Source organism: Aethalodelphis obliquidens, unplaced genomic scaffold (assembly GCF_003676395.1).
Source record: "Aethalodelphis obliquidens isolate GAN/ISIS:26980383/991018 unplaced genomic scaffold, ASM367639v1 scaffold3, whole genome shotgun sequence".
NCBI classification, from domain to species: domain Eukaryota; kingdom Metazoa; phylum Chordata; class Mammalia; order Artiodactyla; family Delphinidae; genus Aethalodelphis; species Aethalodelphis obliquidens.
Window position 1 is genome coordinate 11483239 of NW_020837947.1, and position 27944 is coordinate 11511182.

The following is a 27944-nucleotide window of genomic DNA, read 5'->3' on the forward strand; positions in this document are numbered from 1 at the left end:
TTTTTTCATTTTATTTTTATAATCTTCCCAACAACCTTAGAAAGTAGATAGCACAAGCTCTGTTCTCCAAATAAGGCCTCTGAAGCTTTAGAGACACTAAAGTCACTTTCTTGAAAATACACTGTTAATGAAGGGCAAAATCAGGGTTCGAACTCAGGTGCATTTGGCTCTTTGGTTTGACATAACCAACACATGGTAGACATGGCTTCCACCTACTGTATTGTAGGAAGATTGTGGGATTCCTGGTCAGAGAATCTACCTCAGCCTGATTCCACCCTCACTAGAAGCATCACCCTGAGTGCATCAGTTCACCTCTCGGAGCTAGGTTTCCTGATATACACGATGGAGAAATAAGAGTCCATATCCATCAGGGAGTTTTAATACCAAATAAGACAAATAAATAATGTAGAAACATTACTGTATAAATGTGTATAAGATTATATTAAATGTGTATAAGATTATAATTAAATTAATTATATCTGCCAAAGATATAAATTACTAGTACTAACACTAATAGCCTAGATTAATCAATCATTGACTACCTAGAAGGCAGGGAGTTAGGCATTTTACACATACTATCTCACATCATCTTTACTTACCACTTGCCCATTTTACAGATGAGAAAACTGAAGCTGGATCACAAAGCTAATAGGAATGATAGAATCATATCATTGAATTGTTATAATACCTCTTTCAGATAAGTAGTATCCTCAGACTACCAGTGAGGAAACAGAAGCACAGAGAGCTAATAAATATCAGAATGAGAGTTTGAACCCGGGTTCTTCTTAAGCTAAATCCCATCTTCTTTCCTTTATACCACAATAAGATTAACCAAGTGTTTTAGTCTGTTCGGGCTGCTATAGCAAAATACCATAGATGGGGTGGTATACCATACATACAACAGAAATGTATTTCTCCTACAGTTCTGGAGCCTGGGAAGTCCAAGATCAATGCACCAGCATCAGACTTGGTGTCTGATGAGAGCCCACTTCCTGGTTTATGGACGGTCATCTTCTAGCTCTAACTTTCCACTGCAAAAGAGGGCAAGTTTTTTGGACACTGATGGGCACTAATCCAATTCAAGAGGGCTCCACCCTTATGACCTAATCACCTCCCAAACTCCCCACCTCCAAATACCATCACACTGGGGACTAGATTTCAACATATGAATTTGGGGCGGGGGCACAAACATTCAGTCCAGGGCACAAAGCAAGCAAAACAGACACTGTTTCATACATTTGGACTCCACTGCAAAGCTTTGTTATGGTTTATGTTGATTTCCCCATCTCTGTAAACTCTTTCCTCTTGCTGTCTACCAAGTGAGACCCACTTATAGCAGCGGCTCATTGCTTCATGGTTCTCACTGTACAAAAGGTCACATTATGCTTCACATGGAGATGGTGATGGAATTGTGTGTCTCACTTTCATTCACTTATTCACTCAATGAGTATTTATGCAGCACCTACTATGTGCCAAGCCCCACTCATACTGGCTGAAAAGCCTATCACTCTCCTCTCACCAGACTCACAATACCTGACCCTTCTCTCAACATCCATTACCCCTGTGCTGTTCTCCTTTTATATCATTTATCCTTCTTTTTTATTTTAACGTTCACAAAGTACTTTATTTCCCTTAACAGATTCTGAGCTCCTTAAGCGTGGCTTTTCTCGATATCTCCATTATTAGAGAGATATATATTTATATATGCACACACACTATAAATTTTGAATAAATCAATGAGTGAATAAATGTCCACTTGGCCAAAAGAATTAACAAATGGCTTCTGCACAATTTTCTGTAAAATTCTAGGTTACTAAGATTAATTTTTTTTATTTAAACAAAAGGCTATTAGTTCAGCAACTTTATAATTAAAATAATACATTCCAATTATTTTATCACAAATAGGAAAATTCTTCTAAGAATCCACAAAATCTTAAAGTCCATATTGGAACCCACAGAATATTAATACCACCTTCTCTCTCACCATTTCAGTGTTATTCCCGGGCTGTTTATGGGCTTTCTCAAAGCTGTTTCAGTGGGAGGGCTAAGGATTTACCACAAAAGTATAAAACAGGGGCTTTGATCTCTAGTCCAAAAAACAGAGATCATAGAATTGGAAATAAAACACACTGTTTTAATGACTTATAAAAATTGGGGGTAATATTGAGACAACCCTCAACTGAAAATAAAGGCAGGAGTTATAGTATATGGGAGAAAAGAAGCTAAAAGCATGAAATCACAAAATTGAAGGGGCTTGACCTTCCAGTTTTGCATAGGACAATACTTACAGTGGGAAGTGATTGGTCCAAAGTCCCTAACTGGCTAGCCACTGATTCAGGACAGGAGCCTGTGTTTCTGGTTTCAAAGCTCTTTTATGGAAGAAGTGAGGTTTCACACTACAGAAAGTTCAGGCTGAAAATCACGCTTGACATCCACTTCCTCAGAATCTGCATGCTTGAGAAAAAGCTTAGGAAATTTCTGTTTTAAAGCAATTCTGTGTTTATTTGAGTACAGCTAACATTAGGCTTATGTAACTAATATTTGTCAGGGCCGCCCACATGCTTTTGAGATATAAATACTACTCCTTCCACTAAACTGTCAGCATCTCTATAATTTTTTAAGTGCGGGAGAGCAAAGCAGTACATTCTTATCTAACAGCATCTTCACAATTATAGATCTGGGCTATAGTTTTCAGAGTGTTCTTTTCTGCAACAAGGAAAGGGGAAAAAACAGCATAGAGGTTCAGAGCTGGAATTTTAAGTTTAAATAGTTAACTGCAATTGGTTCGGATTTTCTCCCTCCTGTGTAAAAGTTGGCATAAAGGCAGTCGTTTTTACGAACAAGGCTTATACTGCAAGTCCAGAGTAAAAAATTTGCACCAAAGTTTTCTTAGTTGTGACCATTGCAAACTACATCTCTTCCTCCTTCTCCTCTGCCACATTATTCTAGAACACTTCTAAGTAAAATGCAAAAGGATATCCAATAGGACTCCTGCATCTTCTTTGGGGTCATATGTAGCACTTTCTGTTTGAAGCTAGCGTTTTTCAAATTTTTTCTAGCTATGTGTTATTACTAAAGATCGTGGTGAGGAGCGGCAGAGGAAGAGAGAGAAGTGGTTAGGAGGACACTTCCCAAGAAGGCAAAATAACAATAAAGATAATGATGCCCTGCTGTGAAGAAAATGGGAAAAAGTTGTAATATATTAGAGGGATATTTCCAACCCAAGAGTAAGAGCCACACTTCACTTAGTTGGAGGCAAATGAGAACACAGTGCTCTTTTGGGATGAAGGAAGGGGGTGTGAGCGGCTGGGACATCCCTGTGATACAGTATGGAGGAAGCCGAGGGTTCAAATGCCCCTTGGGGATGAATGTCCCCCCAGCTCCTGCCTAACGGAGATGATTAATTCTACATCACACTCAATTTGTGAAAAGAGCTCTTGAAAAAAGTTAGGACAGTTTGCTTGTGCAAACTGTCAAAATGATGAATGGAAATAGGTGTGTACAAACCAGGGGTGGGGAGGGGGCAGATTGCTGACATAAACGTATTGGCCTCCACATTTTAGTTCCCTAATATCACAGCCGTGCAGTCAGAACCGAGAGGACGGCCAACTGGATGATTTGGTTCATTTTCTTAACTGCATATGTAATCTTCAGATGATAATAAAATAGATTCTAGAAAAACTGAGCTAACCTAATTTCTTCATAAATGGTCTTCCTTCATCAGCTCAATAATACATAACCGTGATAATGAGTATTTATAGTGTGTCCCGCGCAAAATGGCCTTTGGGTTCTTAACCTAATATAATAAACAGATAATTCAAATAAAAAGACAGCATGGGCCAGTGGGAACAAGGCAAAGAGGCCAAGAAAGGCAAAATTCCATACTCTCCTTAAATATATTAATAAGACAAAGGAGGGCCTGCTCTCTTTTCTAATGAATGAAAAATGCATTTAATTTAATCTGTTTTGAGGAATTATTTACTCTCACTTTCCCTCACCCTGCTGCTCTGGCTACTCCTGGAACTGATCATCTCTGGTAGCCGCTGAGAGTGTCCTGATAAATTGAACCAGGGAACATGAGGCCAGCTTGCATCTCCAGGAGACTCACGTGCTTCTCACCTTTCACTAGGCAGCCTCAAAAGACTCCAGGCCCCAGGAGGTCTCCCCATGGCCCTGTGGGGAGTGACCAGTATTAATATTTTTAATATCTTGGTTTATTAACCACACAAGCCGTGCATGACTACAGGGTCCTTGTAAAAGAGTCCAATAAAATACTCCGTCAAAAATCTCAATCAGAACAGACTTGTGGTTGCTGGGGGTGGGGTGGGGGGCGGTGGCGAGGGATGGACTGGGAGTTTGGGGTTGGTAGATGCAAACTATTACATTTAGAATGGATAAACAAGGTCCTACTGTAGAGCACAGGGAACTATATTCAATATCCTGAGATAAACCATAATGGAAAAGAATCTGAAAAAGAATGTATATATATGTATGTACAACTGAGTGACTTTGCTGTACAGCAGAAATGAGCACAACTTTGTAAATCAACTGTACTTCAATTAAAAAAAAAAAGAATGTGTAAGCATGGCATTACAGAGAGCAAAGTGCACTGTTCTGGGGACCCTTGCAATGAGAGACATCAAGACTTCATTTAGCTGTGTTTTTTTTTTAAACCTCATTTCTGTTTAGAAATAAATTGATTTAGCAGTTTGAAAAAAAAACTCCCTTTATTCACCTCCCTTCCCAAATTAACCACTGCCACCACTTGGCCCTCCAGGGTTCTCACCTGAAACGGTTGAGCACATCTTATTCCATTCCTTTCCTGCACTTTTGTGTACACATACGCACCTACACACATATGCAAGGTGTTATTTTATTTTTACATAAATAGGGATGTGGGGATGGGGAAGGAGGGAGAGAAAGAAAGGTGTGCAATTTGTGTTTTTGTTTTTCATTCTAACATGGCCTGGCGCTCCTTCAAGTGTCACTGCCTATTTATTGACTTTATTTTATTTAGCGCCTTCAGTGAATTCTGTAGTATGACTATCTCACAATTGATTTTATCATTCTATTATTAATGAACATTCCAGTTGTCCAACAACTATAATTTGAGCAAACTGAGGCACAATAAACTTTAGGCCCCAGTCAAAGGGCAAAGCAGCAGCATAGCCATGAAATAGTTAACATTAAGGATAATGGCTTTAAACAATAGTCTTAAGGACTAAAAGTGATTGACAAAGGCTGGTCTTAGTATTACAATGGATAATGGGAAAAATAGTTTTATAATTTTATTTCTTTAAAACCAGATGTGGAAGCCATGTTAGGGAAGCTTCTCAAAACTAGTTGCTTCAAAAACTGTTTGCTATTGTCTTCACCCACGATGACCTTGGTAACAGCAACCACAAAATAAAAACCAGGACAATAATAGTTACCATTTATTGAGGAGGTATTATGTTTTCTAAATATCAGTCTCTATCTTTTCAAAGAGAAAACTTCTCTTTTTAGAAAATATTCATGATTCCCTCCATGGAAAGTCACCATCACCCTCCCTGATTGAAGCTTCTATCAGTTCTGTTACATTGTATAGGGAGCATGGAATCTTAGCTCAGGCTACTATACCAAGGCTGAGTGGCTTAAAACAACAAACATTTCTCATAGGTCTGGAGGCTGGAAGTCTGAAATCAGGGTGCCAGGATGATTGTGTTCTGGAGAGGACTCTTCCTGACTTGCAGATGGCTACCTTCTTGCTGTGTCTTCACATGACGAGAGAGGGAGCTCTGGTCTCTTCCTCTTCCTATAAGGGCACTAATCCCGTCATGGGGGCCCACCCTCATGACCTCATCTAAATCTAACCATCTCTTAAAGGCCCCATTTCCAAATCATCACATTGGCGGTTAAGATTTCAACACACAAATTTAGGGGGGATGCATTCATACCATAACAGTGGGGAACATAGGATGCTGCCCAGGAGGAGGCAAGGTCACAGTGCAATCCCACCGGCCTCCTAGAGGGAGCTGTTGTTCAAGGTCAAGGTCAACCCTGGCACCCAACATGGATCTTAGAGTACCTTTCACTAGTGAATGGGTTCCTCTTTCAGAACTACATCTTTATGACCAATGCTGAGGTTTCGAGACTGGTGCTCGAGATTTTGGTTTCACCTCCTGTCAATAACCACCATCTCTATAGTTCAGGAGTGACGGTGGACACAGACCCCCAAGTAAGGCAAGTGTCCCTCTTTGCTCTCTAATATAAACATGTGGCATTCATTCTGTAAGCTCCTCCAGATGACAGTGAGGTAGTAGCAATATCTCAGCTAACATCTCAGAGCACTTACTGCATCTTTAGACTTTGAGCTAAATGCTTCCATGAAACCTATCCTTTCATCTTCAAAATAATCTCATGGATTATTGTTCTGTGTTTTTGTTTTTGTTCTGGGTTTTTTTTGCCATTTCAATGTGTGATAATCTAGACTCAAATTACATAACTTGCTCCCAGTTACACAGCTTGAAGGTGATGAAGCCAGGAGACTAGGACAGGTTGCAGGACTCCATGCTCACAATGGTTAACTACTATGTTATATTACACCTTCAACCTGCACCCTCATGTGCAATTTCCTTCCTTAGAAAGGAAAAATCCCCTTGGGTGCTCTCAGCGATAGATAGATAGATAGATAGATAGATAGGTAATTTTTGTCCCCATTCCACCCTCAGGAAATTGATTTTGGGTCTAAAGAAATGCAGGTTGTATTTGAGGATGTGTCCCCTGCTGTGTTTGTGGGTACCTATCCAGGCCATGGCACGGGAATGTCTGATGGAAGAGCCTGGTGCTCTGGTAGTAACATAGATAAGTAGCTTTTCTTATTTCATTTCCTGGAATTGTTTATCCAAAAATAGCATGGGGACATTTCCTACTGGGCCCAGATGACCTGGTCCACACTCTCTTAAAGAGAAGCCCAGGCTGTGGGAAAGGTGGGGATGAGCTGGAGCTGAGACCCAGGCCCCCCAAGATTGGCTCTGGCTGAGTTTATCTCGTGGTTCGTGCTAGGAACGATGTGGCAGCGAAGGCCTGTGATAGGCCACATGCATACAGAACTCCCTAACCCCATAACAACGTCCTGGAGCGGTGCCCTGCAACATCTGGGGATCCATCAGATCTACAAAAATGTGTGGGCTGAGTCCTGTAAAAGAAAACTTCATTACTACAGAAGTTCAGAACTTTCATCATTTTACTGAGGATGACTTTCTGTGTAACAAAACCTTTTAAAGTTACCTGAGGTATTTTAGGCCTCTGTTATCTACTATAGATTTCTGAAAGCCATGCTTTATACAGGTAACCGATTTTAGGTTGGTTTTATTTTTGGAGACTGAGGCGGGGCAAGAGTTGGGAAGCACAGATCACAGACGTGTAGCCTATTGTTTGGGACGTTTGTTCTACCATTGACCAGACCCTTCCTACTGGAGGAAACACAGAGGTGGGGAGCCTCTGTCCCTTCACAGTGAGCGTCCCTCACTATTAGAAAGATGAAAGGGAGTCAAAGTAAATGTGCTTTTTCCTCTCTTCAAAGTCCATTTTCTTCTCTTTCTGCCCGAGGCACTTCACCGGAGCCCATTCAGTGCCCCTCCATTGCATCTTGCACCAAAGCTGCCCAGTGTCACCTGTGAGTCAGTTACAGAGGGAAAAACACACAAAGCCATTACAAGGAAGCAGAACGTATAAAAGGCTTGGCGAACCCTCAGAACACTGACACACAGCTAAGCCACAGGAAAGTAAGGACAGGAATGATTTCTGTTTGAAAGAATAAGGGTCAGTAAGTGGAGGAAAGCTAAGATGTGACTGTTTTTCAAGTAAGGGTGATTGGGACTGGATTTGAAATTGACAGGTTTAAAAAAAACAATGATTTTTTGGTTTGTTGTTTCAGATGAATGTATTTTTAGCATGTTTCTTAAAGAGTGAAAATAATAGAAAATAAGTCAGTGTTGTTTGTTCTATACCAAATGCACCGTTAATATTCTTAGATCAAACAAGCTACTAGGGGCAGGAACGAGGGGAGGAGCATAGGTGAGAAGGGCATTAAATTCAGTTAGTTGGTTTTGATTTCCACAGGGAGCAAAGCGAGTTAAAGGCAGGGCTGAGGTTTTGAAAGAGTAATTTAAATGAGGCACTATACAAGGTGGAAAGAAAGAGGATAGCAGTACTCATCACCTACATAGCATATAAAATCAGCCTCTGGCCTCCATTCTTCCTTCCTTCCCCTACCCCTCCCCGATTCACCGCCCAGTCTATAAAAATGCTGCCAGAATGGTCGGGCCCAGGATCCTTCCTCAGATGACGTCATTCCCCTGCTGGGCACCCTGCAGTGTCTCCCCACCTCACTCAGAGTAAAAGTCAGGACGGCCTCACAGCCCCCGTCTGCACCTCTCCGCCTTCCCCTCAGACCTCACCTCTCGCTGCCCACCCCCCACCCACACTCCACTCCACCAGCTCCTGGCTCCCCTCTGGCAGCTCCCACCCCGGGCCTCTCCCCTAACCATTCAGTTCTCTCCATGTCTTGGCTTCAATGTCCTCTTTCCTTGTCCATTTGACTTAATATTGCAGGACTTTCCGGCCTGCCTTTTTTTTTTCAGAGTACCAATCACCCTCTGACATAGTCTATATTTTAGTTGTTAATTTATCATCTTTCTTCTCCCTCTAAAATGCAGACGCCATGAAGACAGGGAATTTTTGTCTCCTTTGTTTGCTCTTCGAGCTCCAGAGCTGAAAACAGTCTTGACATGGAGTGAGGATTCAGAATGTTCAGTACATTCAATTCAATTCTTTGAATCAACAAGGATGAACACGATTGTCAGGAGGGCCCCACTGACTCAGTTTTACAGCTGAGAAGAAGCTCCTTTTGGGGTAGGGGAGCTAAAATACCTGGGGATTATTAGTAGTCCTGAGATTAATATTCCAAGAACCCTTCCAAGCAGCAACTGTCCAACAAATATGTAGGCTCTAAGCTTTTGTTCTTCTTGAGTATTAATTTCATAAATTCCTGCACAAACCTGGAGAGAATAGGCAAGATACTTAGCCTGGAAACACGTTCTGTGATTTCTTTTTCCTCATGAATATGATCTGTTAATTAAATCTCGCCTGTAAATTTCATTATATGATGATGGTGAGCTTGCAGCCTGGCGGGGGAGGGGAGGGTGAGAACACTGGCTATTGGAGACGATATTTCCTGGTGGAGATCAAGGCCGGCCCCCTCCTCTATCCTGTTAATCAGCATCTCTTTTGGGAGGGGGTGCAGGAAAGAGCAGTGGGCAGTAGGGGGTAGGAGTGTGAGAAAAAGAGGAGAATTAATAGACCTATCTCCCGTGGTTTCTTCTAGATACAATTATCTGAAACTCAAAGCACAAAATCTAAGCCTTTATTTTAGCAAAGCCAAACTACTTCTCATCACATGCCATTTGCTAAACACAGAGAGTTTAAAAAAAAAAAAAAGGAAAGAAAAGAAGAAAAGAAATGTTCCTCAGTGTAATTTCATTATAGCAGTTGACACACAACCTCTGCCACCACCCACCAGCTTCCTTGGACACTGATATGTCTGGCTGATGGGAAACTTCTGGCCTGTGTGGCTTGATTCTGCAATTACCATAATCTCCACCCTCCGGAGGGCATGGCTGGTGAAGTGGATTAGTGAACAAGCCTTTGCGTCTCTGGAGACGGTTCAAATCCAGACCTTAGGTCATAAGTGAAGATGAAGGGCGTTGGTCTAACAGTTTATCCCCCTTTGGGAAGAGTGAAAGGCACAGCTAGTTATGATTATTAACCTCATTCAGAAGAAGCACAGCCAGGAATGGGGTAAATTGATCCTCATCCAGTGAAACTGGCAACAGCCCACAGGCTCCTGACTCTGAATTCATTCTGGGCCTTTTCAAACACAATGTGAATTTTTTCAAAAGAAATCACAGTGTGACTATTTGTTCGCTGGCAGAGGGAAGCGTGTTATTTTGCAGAAGTGCCCATTTGGGCTCAAATAATTTAGTGGAGATAAAGTAGTCTGCGATTATCAGCACATTATGAAAAGAGGGACAGATCTGTTTTCTTGCCTTCTCTCTTAACAGGTGTACTTCTACTGGATCTGCCGAGATCCAGGAGCCTTTGAGTGGTTTGCCGATCTCTTACTCTCGCTGGAAACAAGGATGAGTGAGCAAGGGAAAACTCACTTCCTGAGTTATCATATATTTCTTACTGGCTGGGATGAAAATCAGGTATAGATAAGACTTTGAGAATGAGCAATACTATCTAACTTGTGTCATGATAGAGCAAAGAGAAGAGGAATAATTTCAATAATGAGCTACACGGTTATCTAGCAGCATGAAAGTATTGTTTTTATGTTCTTTAAAAGAAAAAGAATAAAATAAAACCAGATTAGAAAGAGCTATTCAATTGTAGCAATAAAAGCTACAGTTGGGCTTCCCTGGTGGCGCAGTGGTTGAGAGTCCGCCTGCCGATGCAGGGGACACGGGGTCGTGCCCCGGTCCGGGAAGATCCCACATGCCGCGGAGCGGCTGGGCCCGTGAGCCATGGCCGCTGAGCCTGCGCGTCTGGAGCCTGTGCTCCGCAACGGGACAGGCCACAGCAGTGAGAGGCCTGCGTACCGCAAAAAAAAAAAAAAAAAAAAAAAAAGCTACAGTTAATTTGCTGAGGAATGGAAAAGAAGATTGGAAAAAGAGGTTGGTTAAAGGGAGAAAACCCCAAGTTTGGAAATCCAAGAGAAATTATGTCATTAAAAGTTGCATTTGGGGCTTCCCTGGTGGCGCAGTGGTTGAGAATCCGCCTGCCAATGCAGCGGACACGTGTTTGAGCCCTGGTCCAGGAAGATCCCACATGCCACGGAGCAATTAAGCCCGTGTGCCACAGCTACTGAGCCTGTGCTCTAGAGCCTGTGAGCCACAACTACTGAGCTTGTGTGCCACAGCTACTGAGTCCACATGCCTAGAGCCCGTGCTCTGCAACAAGAGAAGCCACCGCAATGAGAAGCCCGCACACTGCAATGAAGAGTAGCCCCCGCTCACTGCAACTGAGAAAGCCCACACCCTGCAACGAAAACCCAATGCAGCCAAAAATAAAAAATAAATAAAATAAATAAATTTTTTTTAAAAGCTGCATTTGAAATTTAGTAACATCAAGCAAACATTATGGATTGGCTATATTGTCTCGTTGAGCTCCGAATTGGTTCTAATTCTATGTTTTGAGCTGTTCAGAGTTAAACAGAAAAAGCTGACAGGTGTTGACGTTCAGCATTTTGTATTGTAAACCATGTGAGTTCCTACAGAAAATAATTATTATGAATACATGATTTATCTAGAGATTTATTTTTCTTAAGGCATTCTTAGAAATTGTGTGCACGTATGTTTATTCACCTAAGATCAAAATGATCTGTTGGGACAGGTGTTCTGCTGTGTCCATTAATATGTATTAATGACATATTAAGGTTGAGTTTACCAAAAATAATGCATATCAAAATATTGCACTATGGTACTATTTCAGTGTTGATAGTATTGAATGATAACTATTACATTTCCAATCTTTTTTAACTCCTCAAATATGGAAGTTAACAATGAAGTGATTACTAGGTTATGACATTTATGTCCTAATCAGCACTTCTGTGACAGCTACTATAGATATTTAAGGAAAGTGTGTTTGAACCAGAGATTTGCATTAGTTACTAAATTTACAAATGAATGCACTCCTGAGAGCCTCTCTCTCTCTCTCTCTCTCACACACACACACACACACACACACACACACAAATTGGCCCTATAGAACATCACTGTAATTTGACTCTGTGCTTCTGCAAATGAATAAGACTTGCTTGAAATTCAGTAGCTAAACAATTTTTTAGGGTCTTATTTGCAGTCGGCCTTACATATTTATTCCTCTGGGATACTTGAAATAGAGGTTTCCTGGGAATTAGGCTTGAAACATCTTCATGAATTAAATAGTATTAATTATATTTTCCAAACAAATACTTTTCTCATATTCAATGGGATTTTTGACTAATGATCCACTTGGTGAAGTACAAACAAGCCTTTGTCTTCTGCTTTCTGGTCCTGTGCTGGCTCTTCTGCTTCTAAAGTGAATCGATCCTGAGTGTCCACTTAAGCAACCCCAGTCACTTGGAAGTTGCAAGACCGAGGCTCTGTTTGATTTTGTGACAACACAGCTCTACCCCATCCCATCCCTGCCACTTCCAAAAGTACGCTGTTAAGAGATAGTTTTCTTCTGAATACGAGCAAATTAAAATAGACATGTTCTTAAATTTTTGCCATGACATGTTGGAAATTCTTGAGATGCTTAAATTTCAGGACAAAATAATTGGTACATGCTGTCAGTCAGGAATCAAGAGGCTGTTTTAGAAACAGCCAGTTGCTAAACTGAATTCAACAACCTCAAAGTGGCAGAATGACAAGAACAGAAGGGACAGATGGAAAAGGGCAAATTATTATTATTATGAAGGGCAAATCAACAGGGTTTGGAGAATTAATTGAACACTGGGCTGAGAAATATGGAGCAAACATAATTCCAAATGTTTGAACATCAGTGATTGGTAGCTGGAAGGTACCATGGGCGGAAGTGGGGAAAACTCTTTTTTCTACTGAATAATGCCCAAACTTCTTAGCAGATATTTCCAGGCCCCTCCTGACCTGACGGCAAAACCCACTTGTTCTATAGAATTCCCATCATTTTCCCCTGGCACCAGAGCCACCAAACAATACATGTTCTCCAATCACACCAAGGACTTTCTTAATTCCATCTCCCCTCATCCTGTTTCCTTTCCCTGACATGTCACTCAGTGCCCTCTGTCCCACCTGCTGCACTACTGCATGGAATCATCCTTTCAAGACCAGTCCCCACTAAGGCCTTGCCCAGTTCTCTTAGTCAAAATTACTTGGGGCTTCACCAGAGTAACATGCTTCCTTCTCCAGAGCACTTCGCTTCTGTCTCTGGTAAAGAAGGGTGGTGGTCTGAATCAGAGCATAGAAATTGTGCACATGGTCTGCCTCTCCCTCCAATGACCAGTGCCTCACAGAGCAGAGACCTTCTGTCTGTCTTCTTTGTACCATTCGATTCATAGCACTCTGCCTGCCTATGGAAATCCTTAACAGTTGTACGTGGAAGTAACTTGAAGTCACAAATTATTTGGAAAGTGAGATGATTCATTTTTAGCTATGATGGTCAATTTGAAGGAACAGAAAGAATTCTACATAAAAATATGTTTGGGGAGTTTGAGATGCAGAATTCTACTCAAGCAGGAAGAGGAAGGCTTGGGAGAGAAAGTTTGAATTCATCTTTGTAGATTATGCTAATTGGATTGTGAAAATGGAAGCTCTTTGGGGAGTAGTGGTCCGAAAGAGATGCAGAGAGCTGAGCTAGAGACTGAGAAGGCAGCTACATATCAAGACAGGAGAATATGATAAGAAAATAACAACTACTGTTTCTTTCTTGAATCAGAGAGAAATAGAAGAACTAGGATTTTGTAATGCAAATAGAACCAAGAAGAAGCAATGTTCAACCACATGGTGGAGAAGCCAAGGAAAATAAGGCCTGAGTTGGTCATTAGATTTGGCACTTAGTCAAAAGGGAGTCAACTGTCTCTGCCTTCTTATTCTGCCCACTGCTGGAACCAGCTTCCTCTAGAGCACCAATCCATCCTACTGTTAAGCAAAAGCCTGTGGAGATGCAACACTGCCATTCTAATCCAGAGGCCGATACAACTCTGACCCTGAGTTCCAGTTCTGATAATGCGGCTTCCGCCAGTTTTCAAGGCTCTGTCCTCAACTACCACCTCCGTTCTTATCCCTGAACTCTTGTCTCATATTTCGTGCTTTGAAAAACTTGCCTAAGAAGGGGGTCCTGCCCCACTCTTGCCAGTTTTCCCTCTCTTGCCTGGAGTCCTCTTCCCAAATTCAGTTCCTGTAGTAGCCCTGCTACCTAGGCTCAGACTTGCCTGGTGCCAACTTCCTGCAGCCTGGATATCTGAGACTCCACCAAAGTCTGCCACCGTCTACTGCCTGTTAGGGTGCAGCCTCCCTACCCCTGGCTGCTTTCCTAGACTGATGTGAAGGCCAGCCGGGGAAGCCAGTCTTGCAGCAGGATCATGGGGTAAGAGGTGGGCCCAGCAGGGTTGTTACCCATACTGCTCAGAGGATGTAAGCAAATGAAGTACCAAAGGGTAAAAACCCATGAGCTCAAGAGCTGTGGCGGGATCTGAGCAGAGCAGACACATATCCCAGGAGGTAAGAAGCAAGAATCCTTCTTACCTACCAGAGTTCAGCGTGGGCTGAAACAAATCATAGCAACTTAAAAAATCATCACTAGGCATGGCTATTCCCCAGACTCTTATTTATCGACCACTTGATGCCTGGGTGCTTTCGTGTAATTTGAAGGCAAGCCGTTGGCCACAGAGCTCCAGCCATGCCCCTTGCTAGTTCTGGCCACCTCTCTGCCTGCCAGACTCAACATCCTCCCAGCACTTGAACCTGGACACAGACCGTTTCACTCCAGTAGGCAGATCTCACCGTAAAATCCAGCTTCACCCTGGGCTTTTTCTATCACTTTAATCTGTCAGGGCCCTTCTCACATCCCCAGGATTTACTGTGAAGTGAATGGGGACAGAGCTAGAGATTACTTTTTGAGAAATTTGGCAGAAGAAAAAAAAAAAGGAAGTAGCTTAGTGCTTGCTTTCCTTTACCCCTTTTACCGTATTTCTCTCATCCTTTCAAGAAAAATCTTCTTTCCAGGCTCACGTTTCTGCACATCAACCACATAGAAAGCACTTTGTTTCAATAGTGCCCAAGGTAGACTACAAAGAATTTCCTATAAAAAGTTGTGTATTAAATCTACAAATGAGCATAATTACTTCATCCTTCATTTATTAGAGGTTCCTTTTCTTTTCCCTCTAAATGTCATCTGATACCACAATTTTTACTTTAGGCCTTTCACATAGCTTTACACTGGGATGAAAATACTGACGTGATTACGGGATTAAGGCAGAAAACCTTCTATGGAAGACCGAACTGGAATCACGAGTTCCGGCAGGTAGCCTACAGTCACCCCAGGTAAGGCAGCTCTCTCTCCTCCGCCTGTTGCGAGCCTCCGTGTAGAGACAATGCCTCCATTGCTGCTGGAATGGAAAGCTCTCGGGCACAAACTGGTTAATCTGCAGCAGTGGGCATCTTGTTTAGAGATAAAACATCCACCTTAGAAAAGGTGGTCATGGGATGTTTCAGGAACTACAAACCTCTGCTTAAGCAGATTACAACATCTGACAATTATCAATTCCATTGAAATTTTTCACACTTAAACCCAATCGAAGATGGTATTTCTTTTTTCTTAAATTTTATTGAAGTAGAGTTGATTTACAATGTTGTGTTAATTTCTGCTGTACAGCAAAGTGTCTCAGTTATACATATATATATTCTTTTTTATATTCTTTTCCATTATGGTTTATTACAGGATATTGAACATAGTTCCCTGTGCTGTACAGTAGGACCTTGTTGTTTATCCATCCTATGTATAGGAGTTTGCATCTGCTCATCCCAAACTCCCAGTACTTCCGTTCCCCACCCTCCCTCCCCCTTGACAACCACACATCTGTTCTCTATGTCTGTGAGTCTGTTTCTGTTTCATAGATATGTTCATCTGTGTTGTATTTTAGATTCCACGTATAAGTGATATCATATGGTATTTGTCTTTCTCTTTCTGACTTACTTCGCTTAGTATGATCATCTCCAGGTCCAGAAGATGGTATTTCTTTTTCTTTTTTTTTTTTTTAATTAATTAATTTATTTTTGGCTGTGTTGGGTCTTCATTGCTGCACACGGGCTTTCTCTAGTTGCGGGTACTCGGGGCTACTGTTCGTTGCAGTGCACGGGCTTCTTATTGCAGTGGCTTCTCTTGTTGTGGAGCACAGGCTCTAGGCACGCGGGCTCAGTAGTTGTGGCTTGTGGGCTCTAGAGCACAGGCTCAGTAATTGTGGCACACAGGCTTAGTTGCTCCATAGCATGTGAGATCTTCCCGGACCAGCACTGTTCCCATGTCCCCTGCACTGGCAGGTGGATTCTTAACCACTCTGCCACCAGGGAAGCCCAAGATGTTATTTCTTAAACTCCCTATGCCTTCAAGAAATCTTGGGTGAACACAGTTGACCTCTAATTACTCAACTGGAGAACTCACTTATGCCAGACTGTAAACTGTATCTAGCATATCTAGCAAAGCAGACAAAACTATTCTACAACCAAGCAGGGATTTGGGGTGGTAGTAGGGACCCAGGAACTGGAGTCCTAGTGCCTGGGTATAAATCCTACCTCTGCCGTTACCACCAATTTACCATGAACAGGTTATTTAACCTGGCACTGACTTAGTCCCTGTCTCCGTAAACTGCAAATAATAAAACTGTTTACCTCCTAGGCTTCTCTGAGGATTAAATGTGAGAATACTTATAAAGAGCCTAAAACAGTGCTTTGAGTTCAGTAAATGTTAGCTGCTATCATTAATATTATTATTTTAATTATTACTATTATTATCATTATATGTAGAGGAAGAAGAGCATTTGCTCTGGGACTATAAGGCAGGAGTGAAGGCTGATTCTAGAAGATTCTAGAAGATACTGGCTATGTGACCTTAGACAAGGCCTCATTATAAAACATGAATGATTCTATGCATCCACAGGGTTATTTTCATATTTTAAAGGTGCATAGTATGTTGAAGAGCTTCGTAAAGGGCCAAGCACTAATATAAACAGTTGTTGTTACTATATATCGCCTAAATCAGTCTTTGTTTTGAACCCAATCATCTAAAAATCTTGAAAGTAGCCTGTCCTAATATGGTCTTTGTTTAAAGAATAGTTTCCACATTTGAGGAAAGTCCTGGAGGGAGCAAGGGAGTGTGCCACATGAACAACTGGGAAAGAGCAAAAGGGCAGCACGTGCCAAGGTCCTGAGGCAGGATACACTGTTCCTGGCATGATCTAAGAGACCAGTGAGGTTGCAGAACACAGCGGTTGAATGAAAGAGTAGCAGGAGAAGGCATTTAGGAGAGACAACTAGGGAGTAGTACAGGTCATTTTATTTGGATTTTACTCTGAGAGGGGAAGCTACTTGAAGGATTGAGCAGAAGAGTGAAGTAATCCATCCATTTTATGTTTAATTGGATCCCTCTGGCTGCTATAAGAGACGAGATTGTAAGGGGCCTTGGACGGAAATGGAGAGGCCAGTGAGGAGGTGGCCTGGATAGGGGGGGCCACAGTCGAGGTACTGAGAAGCCTTTGGATTCTGGATATTTTTTGAAGGTAGAGCCAGCATGACTTGCTAATGGGTTGGATAGGAAACATGGCCCAAGCTAGAATGGAGTTCCCAACAGCCGAGATGAGGACAGCTGTAAGGAGTGGTTGGCAGGCATGGGATGTCAGGAGTCCAGTTTCTCAACATGTTTAGCTTTAAGTTGCCTGTTATACATCCAGGCAGGGATGTTGAGTAGGCAGATGAATATGAGTCAGGAGTTCACGGGAGAAGTTCAGATTGGAGATACATGCTTGGAAGGTGTGAGCATATAAATTGTGTTTGGGGCCATGAAACTAGATGAGATGGAGAAAGAAGCAAATATAGATTGATGAGCGTTCCAAAAACCACAGTATTTGGAGGATAGGGAATTATATTGTCTATTTGCAGGTTATGGAGTTCAATATATATTATTCATCACTATTTTATTTAATCATGTTGTTTAGGTCTTCTGTAGAACCTATTTTCTATCCATTTTATCAGTATTGAACCAGTAACAGTAAAACAAAAATCTAAGGTATTTTTGACTAATTTCTCATTTCCTGTGATTTCCCTGTTGTCTTCACATCTTTCCCCCCAGTTCTGGCATTGATGCTTTGTGGCCTTCCTTCACAGAGGTTATTGCTTCATTAAACTTTTTGTAGTTCCCTAGCATTTTTCTGCTCTCTGGAATACTTTTCTGGTGAATATTATTCCTCTTTTGGTCAAATTGGATGCTGTTTTATACTTTTTCTTATATTCTCTTTGTGCCAGAACTATTCTACTTTTTTTAAAAAAAATTAATTGTCACTGAATCTGTTAGACTTCCCTGGACCAGCTATTTGAAGGAGGTTTGGTGAGGAGGGAGGTGTGCAGGAGGGACCAGATGGCTGCCCAAGGTTCATAACCTATCCAATTCCAATGGCTTCCTTTGTGTGAATTCACGCTGACCTAAACTGTCGTGCGCTGTGAGGCCCCCAGCCAACCCTTCTGCACCCTGTGCCCAGGCAGCCTTTGGGAGAAACCCTGGACCCCAAACAGTGTTCACTGCGGACACTCTGAACCCCTGACCACACCATGCCAATGTCAGCCCGGGGAAGAGACGGAAGGAGTGCTTGTGGGGACTTACTCCTGGTCTTGAATTGTCCTGAGAATAAAAGACTTCCAAAGGGAAAAGCCAAGAAAAGCTTAATCTTTGGCTTCAGGATTAAGGGAAGGAACGAGTGGACCAGCTGCACTACCTCTTCCTCACCTCGGGCTCAGCTTCAGATGCCCTATAAGGCTGGCCAAGCCCCATGAAGGTGGCCTTGGGACTCTGCAGGCACCACTCCTGAAACCCAGCTGCTTCATTTCACCTCTTGCCTTGACTCTTGCTGACATTTGGTCTAGAATCCAGTTCTCGCTCTCCATCCGTCCAAATGTGGTGCTTTGAACCCATCCTGGCTTCTGGAGCCTCAGAATCCAGTTCCTCTGTGCTCCTTACTCAACACCCAGTCCTGGCTCCTAGACTCCCAGCCTCCTCTGAGCCCTGAAAGTCACCCTTCATCTCACACCCATCCAGTACTTCTCGTCCAGAGGCAGAGACTGGATTATTATATCTGCAGTTTCCTTTAAAAATTATAGGTCGAAAACTAACAAAATGTTACAAGCTTCTATGTTACAATCACATTGGTATTTTCTCCTTTTGGAAAAAAAAATCTATTCATCTGATAAATGTTTTACACTCAGTTTTCAATGATCATGGGGTGAATGTTCCCACGTTGCAGGCTTTTGACACGGACACATAGATCTTGGTTTTTAAGTTTTTATAGATGAGACTGCTCTTTGCTATGATTGTCCCTCATTGACTCCTCACATTTGTATTTGTGTTACACATGAAGTTTGCAGCCCAGTGGGAAGGCCTTTCAGATCAAACCATTTAACTACCTCCCTCCCCTCAGAAAGGTGTGAACCAGAAACACAGCATCAAGAGACCAAGAGTGGAACTGAGTTTGCACACACACTGTCTCCAAAATTATATTGCATCATGCTGAAAAGTGAGTCTGCCTGATTTTGCAGGGAGTGATGAGTACAGAAGAGCTTGAAGGTGGGAAAACTATATAGCTCTCACTTTTCTCGTTGCCCTTGTGAGGAGTGTGTTCATTCCTTTTCAAAAGCCATAATCAAAGTGTAGTACATACATGTACCTAAAGCCCAGCTGAATCTTTCAGCACAGCTGAAAACTTGTGGAATCTCTCTCTTCCTAATGGATGACTTCATCTCTTCCAGAGTAGAAGGAGGCCCCAGGATTTGGATGTCCCTGAATTAAGCCTCTATATCATACTCCCTAGCCCCAAATTCTAAAAATAGTGTATTTGTGATAGATTTAGACTCTAGAACACTGCAACTTGTTATATAGCTTCAACTTTCAATGTAACTAATATCAGACATGTGTAGGCAAAGATCAATTATCATTTTATCCATGGAATGCCAGATCCCTGGGAAGAGACAAGTCACCAGTAAAACACGTAGCACTACTCTTCCAAAAGACCTTTTAAATGTCCTCCTTAAAATTTTGTTTTCTGCTGTGTAAAGAAGATTTATGTTTAATGAAGCTTTTAATGAAGAAATCTCAGAAAGAGAATGCCAATAGAATCTAATTTTTTAAAAAGAAAATCTAATATTGAGAAGTATTTCAATATCCTGGCCTTTGTCCAGATATAAATAAAACACACAATTCAATTATTGTTCTGCACAAAGGACAAGGTCACATTAATTTTCCTCAAGATGGTTATTAAAGAGATAAATGGCATGTTTTCCCCTGATTATGTCAAGGAGATGTTTGTTCCCTCCCAAGCCTTCTTGGCTACTCTTATAAGACAGGTCTGTCCTGTCATTAGCTCAGATCTTTTGGCAAAGATGGGCCATAAAGAATTGGTGTATTTGTTCGTGGCCTCAGAAAAGGTTCTTTGTTCTTGAGGGTCTTTGAAATAGGCTCTCAACCATTTCTACTCATCAGCATGAAGCCAAGGATTCTTAGGGCTTACTCTTTTAAAAACATTTACCTGTTCACTTAAAGCTGGACTCTGTTCTTGTTATAAGAAGAAGGAGTTGAATCAAAAGAATAAAGGGAAGAGGGGCAAAAATGTTTTTTTTACAGAACATGAAAAACAGCACCAAAAATAAAGCTTGAAGGGAAGCAGATCAAAGAGAACAGTGCACGCTATAAAGGAAGCAGAAAATTGCAATAATAACAGTAATAGAGAAACAAATTGATGGGCATCAAAATGAAAACAAATAAGGAAAGGGAAAGAAAAAATTAAAAAGAGATCAAAGACCAAGAGTAGAAAATAGGAAAGTATATTCTGTTGTTTTTATGTGCAATTAATTTTCGTAATTGTATCAGCTGTATTACAAAAACACAAGTATATTTTTAAAAGAAGATCAATAAATAGCAAGTGGATATGTAAAAAGTAAGTCTTTTACTGATACGGCCAAACTCACACACATGTGACAATCGTTGTATATTGCTTAAGTTAGACAAGCACAGAAAATTACTCTAAACACAAAAACAATGGAAATTATTGTCTTAATTAAAATAAATAGGTTAATTAAATACATACAATACATACCCTGATACCTATGTCTTATTAATCTTTAGAAATGTGCATCTTATACAAAAATAGAAGTTATATTTCATTTTTTGTAGATGTTCTCAATATGTTCCCAAGCTTTTGGCAAATGTTCAGAAAATCAGGAAATCGTTTCCAAGAAGGTAGACAGAATGCAAATAAATACATCTTGATCACATCTAGCTACTTTTTTGATAAACACACATTATGCGTGTACCCAGCCTTCTGGATTTGTAGATCAGTTGTTTTTAATTAATTGAATAAAATGATTCCATAAGACTTCAATCTTCGACCTTACATTTCACATAATATTTATAGTTTGCCGCTTTTGACTTATCTACTAATAACTTCACCATGCCTTTTAGGCATAAAACTTTATGCAACTAATTACCATAAAAACTTTGAAGGTTTGGCCATTTTTCTTCATAACTTCAGTAGAAGCGTTTCTTTTCTCTTGAAGGAAAAAATAAAGAAGAATACTACCATTTGTTAGAACAGCACAACCCAGCCCAACTGTGAAGGAAGGTGCCAATTTACCATAAGATTGGGAGCTTCTAATCCATGCTGCATGAATGTATTTTAGACCACCCATTGTTTTCAGAAATGTAAAAATACCTTTATACTAAATCGAGTAAATGTGTCCATCTGGAACCACATTTGCTTGTGTGCACACCCTCCAATTCTCATTTGTACGTGCATATGTGCAAAATGTTTTCAAATGATATTTTTAAGAAATTAACATTCTGATTATAGCACACAAGTCTGCCTATCTAAAAGGATATCCTAAACATTCCTTACATGACTAAATTGTTCAGAATATTCAAAGAAATAGACTTAAGTGGAAATCCCACACAAAATAAATTATAGCTTCATAAGAAAAAGAAAGCCACCATAAACTTATGACTGGATATTATTAGCATACGTAAATATACCTTTGCACCAGAGGGCATCCAGCCCTCCAGTTATAATCAAGTGAAGATTCAACGAAAATTACTGGCACTCTTCCATTTGTGGCAGGTGGGATTAGGGAGGTGGGTGAGCACAGGGTGGATCTATCACTATTCTGCAAATTTTCTTTGGTGATATTATCTGTCAAATCATTAGATATGGCAAAAATATTTGGATATTTCTGGGTGACGTATATCAGTGTGAAGGTGTATATTTTTTAGTGTTTTATCAGAAGGGGAGGGGACAAGATTGGCAGAAACATGGCTCTACCATTCCCAGGGATCCAATACTACGAGTCAACTGCTTTCATTTCTCTCCCCTCTTTAACTGTGACATCCTCAAGGGCAGCAACTTTATCTGTGCTCCTCAGAGCCAAGCACAGTAACCAGCTTCAGCAAGTGAAGGGACCCCAAGAGGGATGAGGAAGCTAGGAAAAGAGTGCTGACTCGCCAAAGAAGATGGAGTTGGTGGGAAGAGCTAGAGAAGTGCCTCAGCCGTGAGCAAAGCACCATTAGGGACGCCTGTAGCCCCTAATCAACAACTGAATAATTAGGATGCAGAGAAAAGTAGTAGAGCAGGCTGCTGCAAATCAGTTGGGAGATGGGTTTAAAAAAAAAAAAAAAGGCCAACACAATTATCATCTGTGGTTATGAAAAAGAAGGTGTTGTACAAAATATAATTATGTGTTGAATCTTCTGGAGGCATTTCTAATGAAAAACATTCTCTAGGAAAGATTAACCAGAAGTTGTGTCCATTGTCTGATACCGAGCTTGTAGCTCTTGTTGTCTCCTTTCTAAGCCTCCATAAATCCATGGGAAGCTTCTGTTTATCGATTTTATTTGCAGAATGCACTCAGGGCATAAAGTAATTTGATTTTTTTTAAATGGGGTTTAGGGTCTGCCCCTACAGGGTTATAACTTACCAAGCATAAAAGCCAACACAGAAAAACAAACATACAATTTAAAGAGAGCAGGGCTCAAGGCAGCAGAACCTGGGAAGCCAGCAAGATGGTGGGATTATTCCCAAGCACACCCACCCTCCCGTATATCTGCTGGGCAGAAATCTCCTGGGAGGTGACATTTTGGCTGCCTTTCAGGCATGGCATAGCTGAACTGTTTTGAAAAATGCATCAAGCCCACAAAAAAAGAGCACAATAGTTATTTAGCAAATAAGAGGGGGACAGGAGGATTTTCCTTATTGTTTATCAGAGCTAAAAATAATGCTGTTAATGTTAACCAGCTTTGCAGCTTGTGTAAAATTTGTCTTTTTCCCATGAAAGTCAGCAGCCCAGACTGATCGATGCCGCTAATGTTGTCCCTAATCCAGTGCCTCCCGGGTGTGCAAACTCTGCAGCTTGCAGGCTGTAAACTGAAGAATAATGCCTTGTGTTTTTATACTTCTTTTAGAGAGAATCTTTTTTTTTTTCATTCTGAGCAATCGTGGATAATTAAAGTTTATGGAAGAATTTTTTCTTTACCAACCCCATTAGGGTTCTGTTGCAGTTGTCCGTTGCCTCATAAAAGAAAAAAATGCTGCCGCATCTGTGCCTTAACCACTTTGTGGGGCTTCTCAGCTCCATGCTTCACAGTAAGCCTTCGTGATGAGAAAGCTCCGTACTTGAAACCACAAACGCCGAGGAGGGGAAGCAAGACAAGCAAAAGAATGCCATGTGTGGGGACAGTGATGCAGGGGAGCTAGTGAACCACTGGCCTTTCTGCCTTAGTGGAAGGTAGATAATGAATGGCCTTTGTGAGACTTTTTGGTCATTGCGTAACCATGACAGTTACATAAATACAGAAACGTGTGTACTCAGCTGTGTAATGTCGTAGCCACAACTTCACAAGAGGCAGGGTGACTGTGAACTGCTGCAGACGCCAGTGGTACACCTGGCAGCCAGCAATCAGAATCCTTTGAAATGGAGTCTTAAAGGCAGAGCATCAAAGAGCATCTTCACGATCTGCAAACAGTCACCATGGCTGCAAACGAAAGGGCAATCTTAGCCTGTTGGGAATGGGCCAGTGGGCAATCTCTTTGGTAACACCTACACTAATGGAAAAATATCACCACCCATAACAATGTCTTTGAATATAGATGCAAGGATGCCTCGGGGCAGCAGACTGCCCACTGGGAAGCGTTTTGCCTGACCCATGTATCATTCAAAAGTCCAGAGCTCAAAAAACCTAGTGCAAGAGTGCTGATTCCAGGAAATCTGTAACCACTGCTGGGTTAACAGCCCACATCGCACCTTGTGATCAGCCTCGCGGAGCAGGCAGACATCGTGTGGGTCATAACGTAAGACAGCGGTTCCCAAGAGCTCACCGTGTGCTAAGTCTGGTCTAACCCTCACGGAGGCACTAGGAGTTTGGCATAGAACTGTCCCCATGGAGAGATAAAGAAAGGGGGGCTTTTAAGAGATGAATTAATATGCCCTAAGTTTCCCAGCAGCGAAGTGGTGGAACCAGTAGCACTCTTAACCGTTGGGTGATATTTCCATAAACACCTTGAAAGTGCTTCACTAAGTCATAAACATATTTTTTCCAGTGGGCAATACTTTCTGAAAAAGTATTTTCTCGAATTTAGCCATGGGAATGATGTCTTTAAAAATAATACTTATACATTTTAAACATACTGTCATTTACAAATGAATCCACTTGATAAGTTCCTTTGAAGCTAGAGTTTGAAATGTAATTGAACCATCAATTTCTACCATGGATATTATGGTCCTGGAACACATAATTAAATGTGGATTCAGTACATGGCACGGAACCATATTAATATACAAGCTAAGAAGAATGAGACTATAGAGGCATTTCCCAACAAAAACGGTCTGAGGACGTAAAGGTGGTGCAGTGAGCTGGTCCCGGAGTCCGAGGAGTTTCTCTAAGACAGTTTTTCTCAAAGTGTAGCTCATAGTGTCATGTGCTTTAATGTCACCTGGGGGCCTTGCTAAAAATGCATTCCTTGGATTCAAGCCCGGGACTCTATGTTTTAATAGTCTGCCTAGATAACTTTTTGCACAGCAAAGTATGAGAACTTTTGATCCAGACTAGAGCAACTAATTAAGCTTGTGCCAGAGATTGCAAAAATACTACAAGGAATAGTTCAATGCAAGATAAGGGGAAAACATGGTCTCTACAAGTCCCTATAGAGACCGGCCCCTCCCGATTCCCAGAGACAACTTGAATCCTGGTGCTGACTCACTGTTTATATATAACGAGAGCTGTCAGTTGTGTTTACAAGGGAGTTGAGCAGCCCTGGGATAGTCAGTATACGCAAAAACACCTCTTCAACACTGTTTTCTGAAATGCCATAATTAGAGATGACAACTTTGGGGTGACTCCATTTTCAGGAATGTGATTTTCCTTTCCACCTCTTCTTTTTGACCTTCCTTGAAAAGTAAAGTAATTCCAAAGGGAGAGCTAAACTAAGTTGCTAGAACTTTTGTGTAAATGTTATCAACTATGAAAAGGCAGGGTTGAACAATAGTAATAACTAACACTTTTAAAACCTTTTGGAATGCATCATCTCATTTTGCTTTGGATAAAACATACCAAGTAGTCGTTATTATCTTGGCTTTAAACATGCGGAGATTGAGGTTTCGAGTCTTACTCGAGACCACGCAGATAATAATGAGCAGAGCCCTTCATTCATTCCTTCAACAAACAGGTATTGAGTGTCTACTGTATGCTGGATACTATTCTGAGTGGTAGGATTACAGTGATGAGTAAAACAGACCAGATGCCTGCTCTCAGGGAGCTTACATTCTAATCACCAATCCAAGAGGTGGACCAAAACTCCAGGCGTTACCACCTCTATATTGAAACACGCTCACCTGCCCTCATGGCCCCTGCCAGCCTCAATCTTCTTGGTCTCACCTACCTGTGTGATGCAGGGCATAACAGGACTCTGGGAACCTGTGGGAGAACGTGGTACTGAAAGTAGGAGAAAAGAGTCTAAGAAAAAAGGAAGTGGGTGGAGAAAAACAAATACATAAAGTCACAACCGCAGCTACTCACTGACTGTATCATTCTGTCTTGGCTCCTGGCTGGCCGTGCCCTGTGTAACACGTTCTACCCTTGTCTTACCTCTATTGCAGCAGTAACATTGGAGTGTTCTTCTGTGGACCCAAAGCTCTCTCAAAGATAATTCAAAGAATGTGCCGCTTATATTCATCAGCTGACCCCAGGGGCATTCATTTTCATTATAACAGAGAAAGCTTCTAGACTTTGGAGGAAAACAATCCACCTGTTGTGTAAGTGGCTGCAATCATATAGGTCAAGCGTCGGGAAACTTCCCCCATAAAGGGCCAAGTAATAATTATTTCAGATTCCGTGGACTACATGGTCTCAGTGGCAACTACTCAACTCTGCCATTACAAGCACCAAAGTAGCCCCAGGACCTCAACAAATGGGCATGGCTGTGTTCCAGCAAAATTTTATTTATGGACACCGAAATCAAATTTCACAGTAGTTTCTTCTGTCATGAAATATTCTTCTTTTGATTCGTTTTCAACAATTTAAAAATGTGAAAGTCATTCTTGGTTCATGGGCTGTCCAAAAAACGGTGGGCCAGATTTGGCCTGTAGGAGGTAGTTTGCTGAGCCCTGATATAGGTCATCTTTCCCAAGCTTGTTTTCATGCTTAACAATATGTCCAAGTGGAGACCAGCATGGCTGCTTGGCTCGAAGCCTCCTTTAGAAGTCATTTCAAATTTCATCTCCCTGATGGCAGAGACATCTGTCTTGTATCCAAACCTGATCTTTTCTGCTTTAAACTTAAGCTCCTTTGTGCTTTTTTTCATCCTCTATAGATCTGAGAAATCACCAATGGAGGTTATCTTTCACAAAAATCCTTTCTATACTTGAAAATGATAATAAAATCATCCTTTACCTATCCCTTTTCTAGTCCAAACAATACTGAACTCTTAACTTTTCAGCCTAAGATATATACCCTAGCACTTCAATCATTCTTGTTGCCCTTCTTCAAATCCATTTTCATTTCTTCACATCCTTTTAAAATGTGTTGACTAAAATGAGACAACGTTCTAATCTAAGCATGACTAGTAGTGGCTAGAAGTGTGATTCTTTTTAGAGCTTGTGTGACGTATGCTTTTCAATACGACTAAATTCTGTTTGCCTCTCCTTTTTTCCTTCCTTCTTTCCTTGATTCCACATTCTTTCTCACTCTCTTTTAACAAATACTTTTCATTACTATCACATTTTGATCTATGATCATCTTGACACTTACACCCCAACTCAACTTCTGCCCCACAAACATACTGGGATTTTTTTTTTTTTATATACTCACACTGAGCCAGTCTTTCCATGCCATGCAGCTCTTTTACCCCCAAAGTGTTCACAAAATAATCCTCATATCGTATAGTTTTCTCTACTATTATCAATTGTTTTTTTAGAACTTTTCTTTCTAATATTTCGAGATTGTTTTCAAGTCTAGCACCAGTGACTAATACTGGTATTTAGCTCAGTAATATCTATAGATTTAATTAGTGATATCTCAAACCTTTTGTTTAGATGTTCAAGTTTAGATTCTTTTGTTTAGATTCAAGTGATCAAATCCAAAGAACTCCATCATGAATTCTTGTAACTGCCTGTTAATGTGAGCACCCACTTGGGAATATGTTAGTAATAACTAGCCATTGAGAATGGAACGTCACCCTATACTTTCTTAGCTTAACAATAACATGTCATATACAATGAAACAAAAGCATTTATTGAAATGAAAATAGACTGTTTTACAAATGCTTCTTATCTTTGTAGACTGCCATTTTTTCATAGAACAGAATTAAATTGGTATGACATGATTTGTTTTTACAATGTTAGGCAACCACGTAAGCTCTTTCAGGTATTTCTAAATTATAAATTGATCATTTCCTTTACTTTATCCTCAGATATTAATGTTGATTCTATAATTTCTAGGGTATATACTTAACTATATTCTAGGAAAAAAGTTGGGTATATTCCCTGATGTCTCAAATATTATTTCTACTAATTTTGCACTGGAATTTATTAGTATCTTTAAGTATTCCTTGGTGAATATTATTCAAACTCCACTAATTTTAATAT

General features: G+C 41.0%; 1 protein-coding gene across 1 annotated transcript in view; it reads left to right on the plus strand.

Moving 5' to 3' along the window:
• NOX3 (NADPH oxidase 3) overlaps positions 1–27700 on the plus strand; it is a 59594-nt gene extending 31894 nt beyond the window's left edge. Inside the window, exons 11-13 of the mRNA XM_027079294.1 lie at positions 10104–10250; positions 14980–15104; positions 25959–27700. Coding sequence (XP_026935095.1) covers positions 10104–10250; positions 14980–15104; positions 25959–26085 — 399 coding nt within the window. The 3' untranslated portion in view covers positions 26086–27700. The remainder of the gene's footprint in view (positions 1–10103; positions 10251–14979; positions 15105–25958) is intronic.
• The last annotated feature ends 244 nt before the right edge of the window (positions 27701–27944 follow it).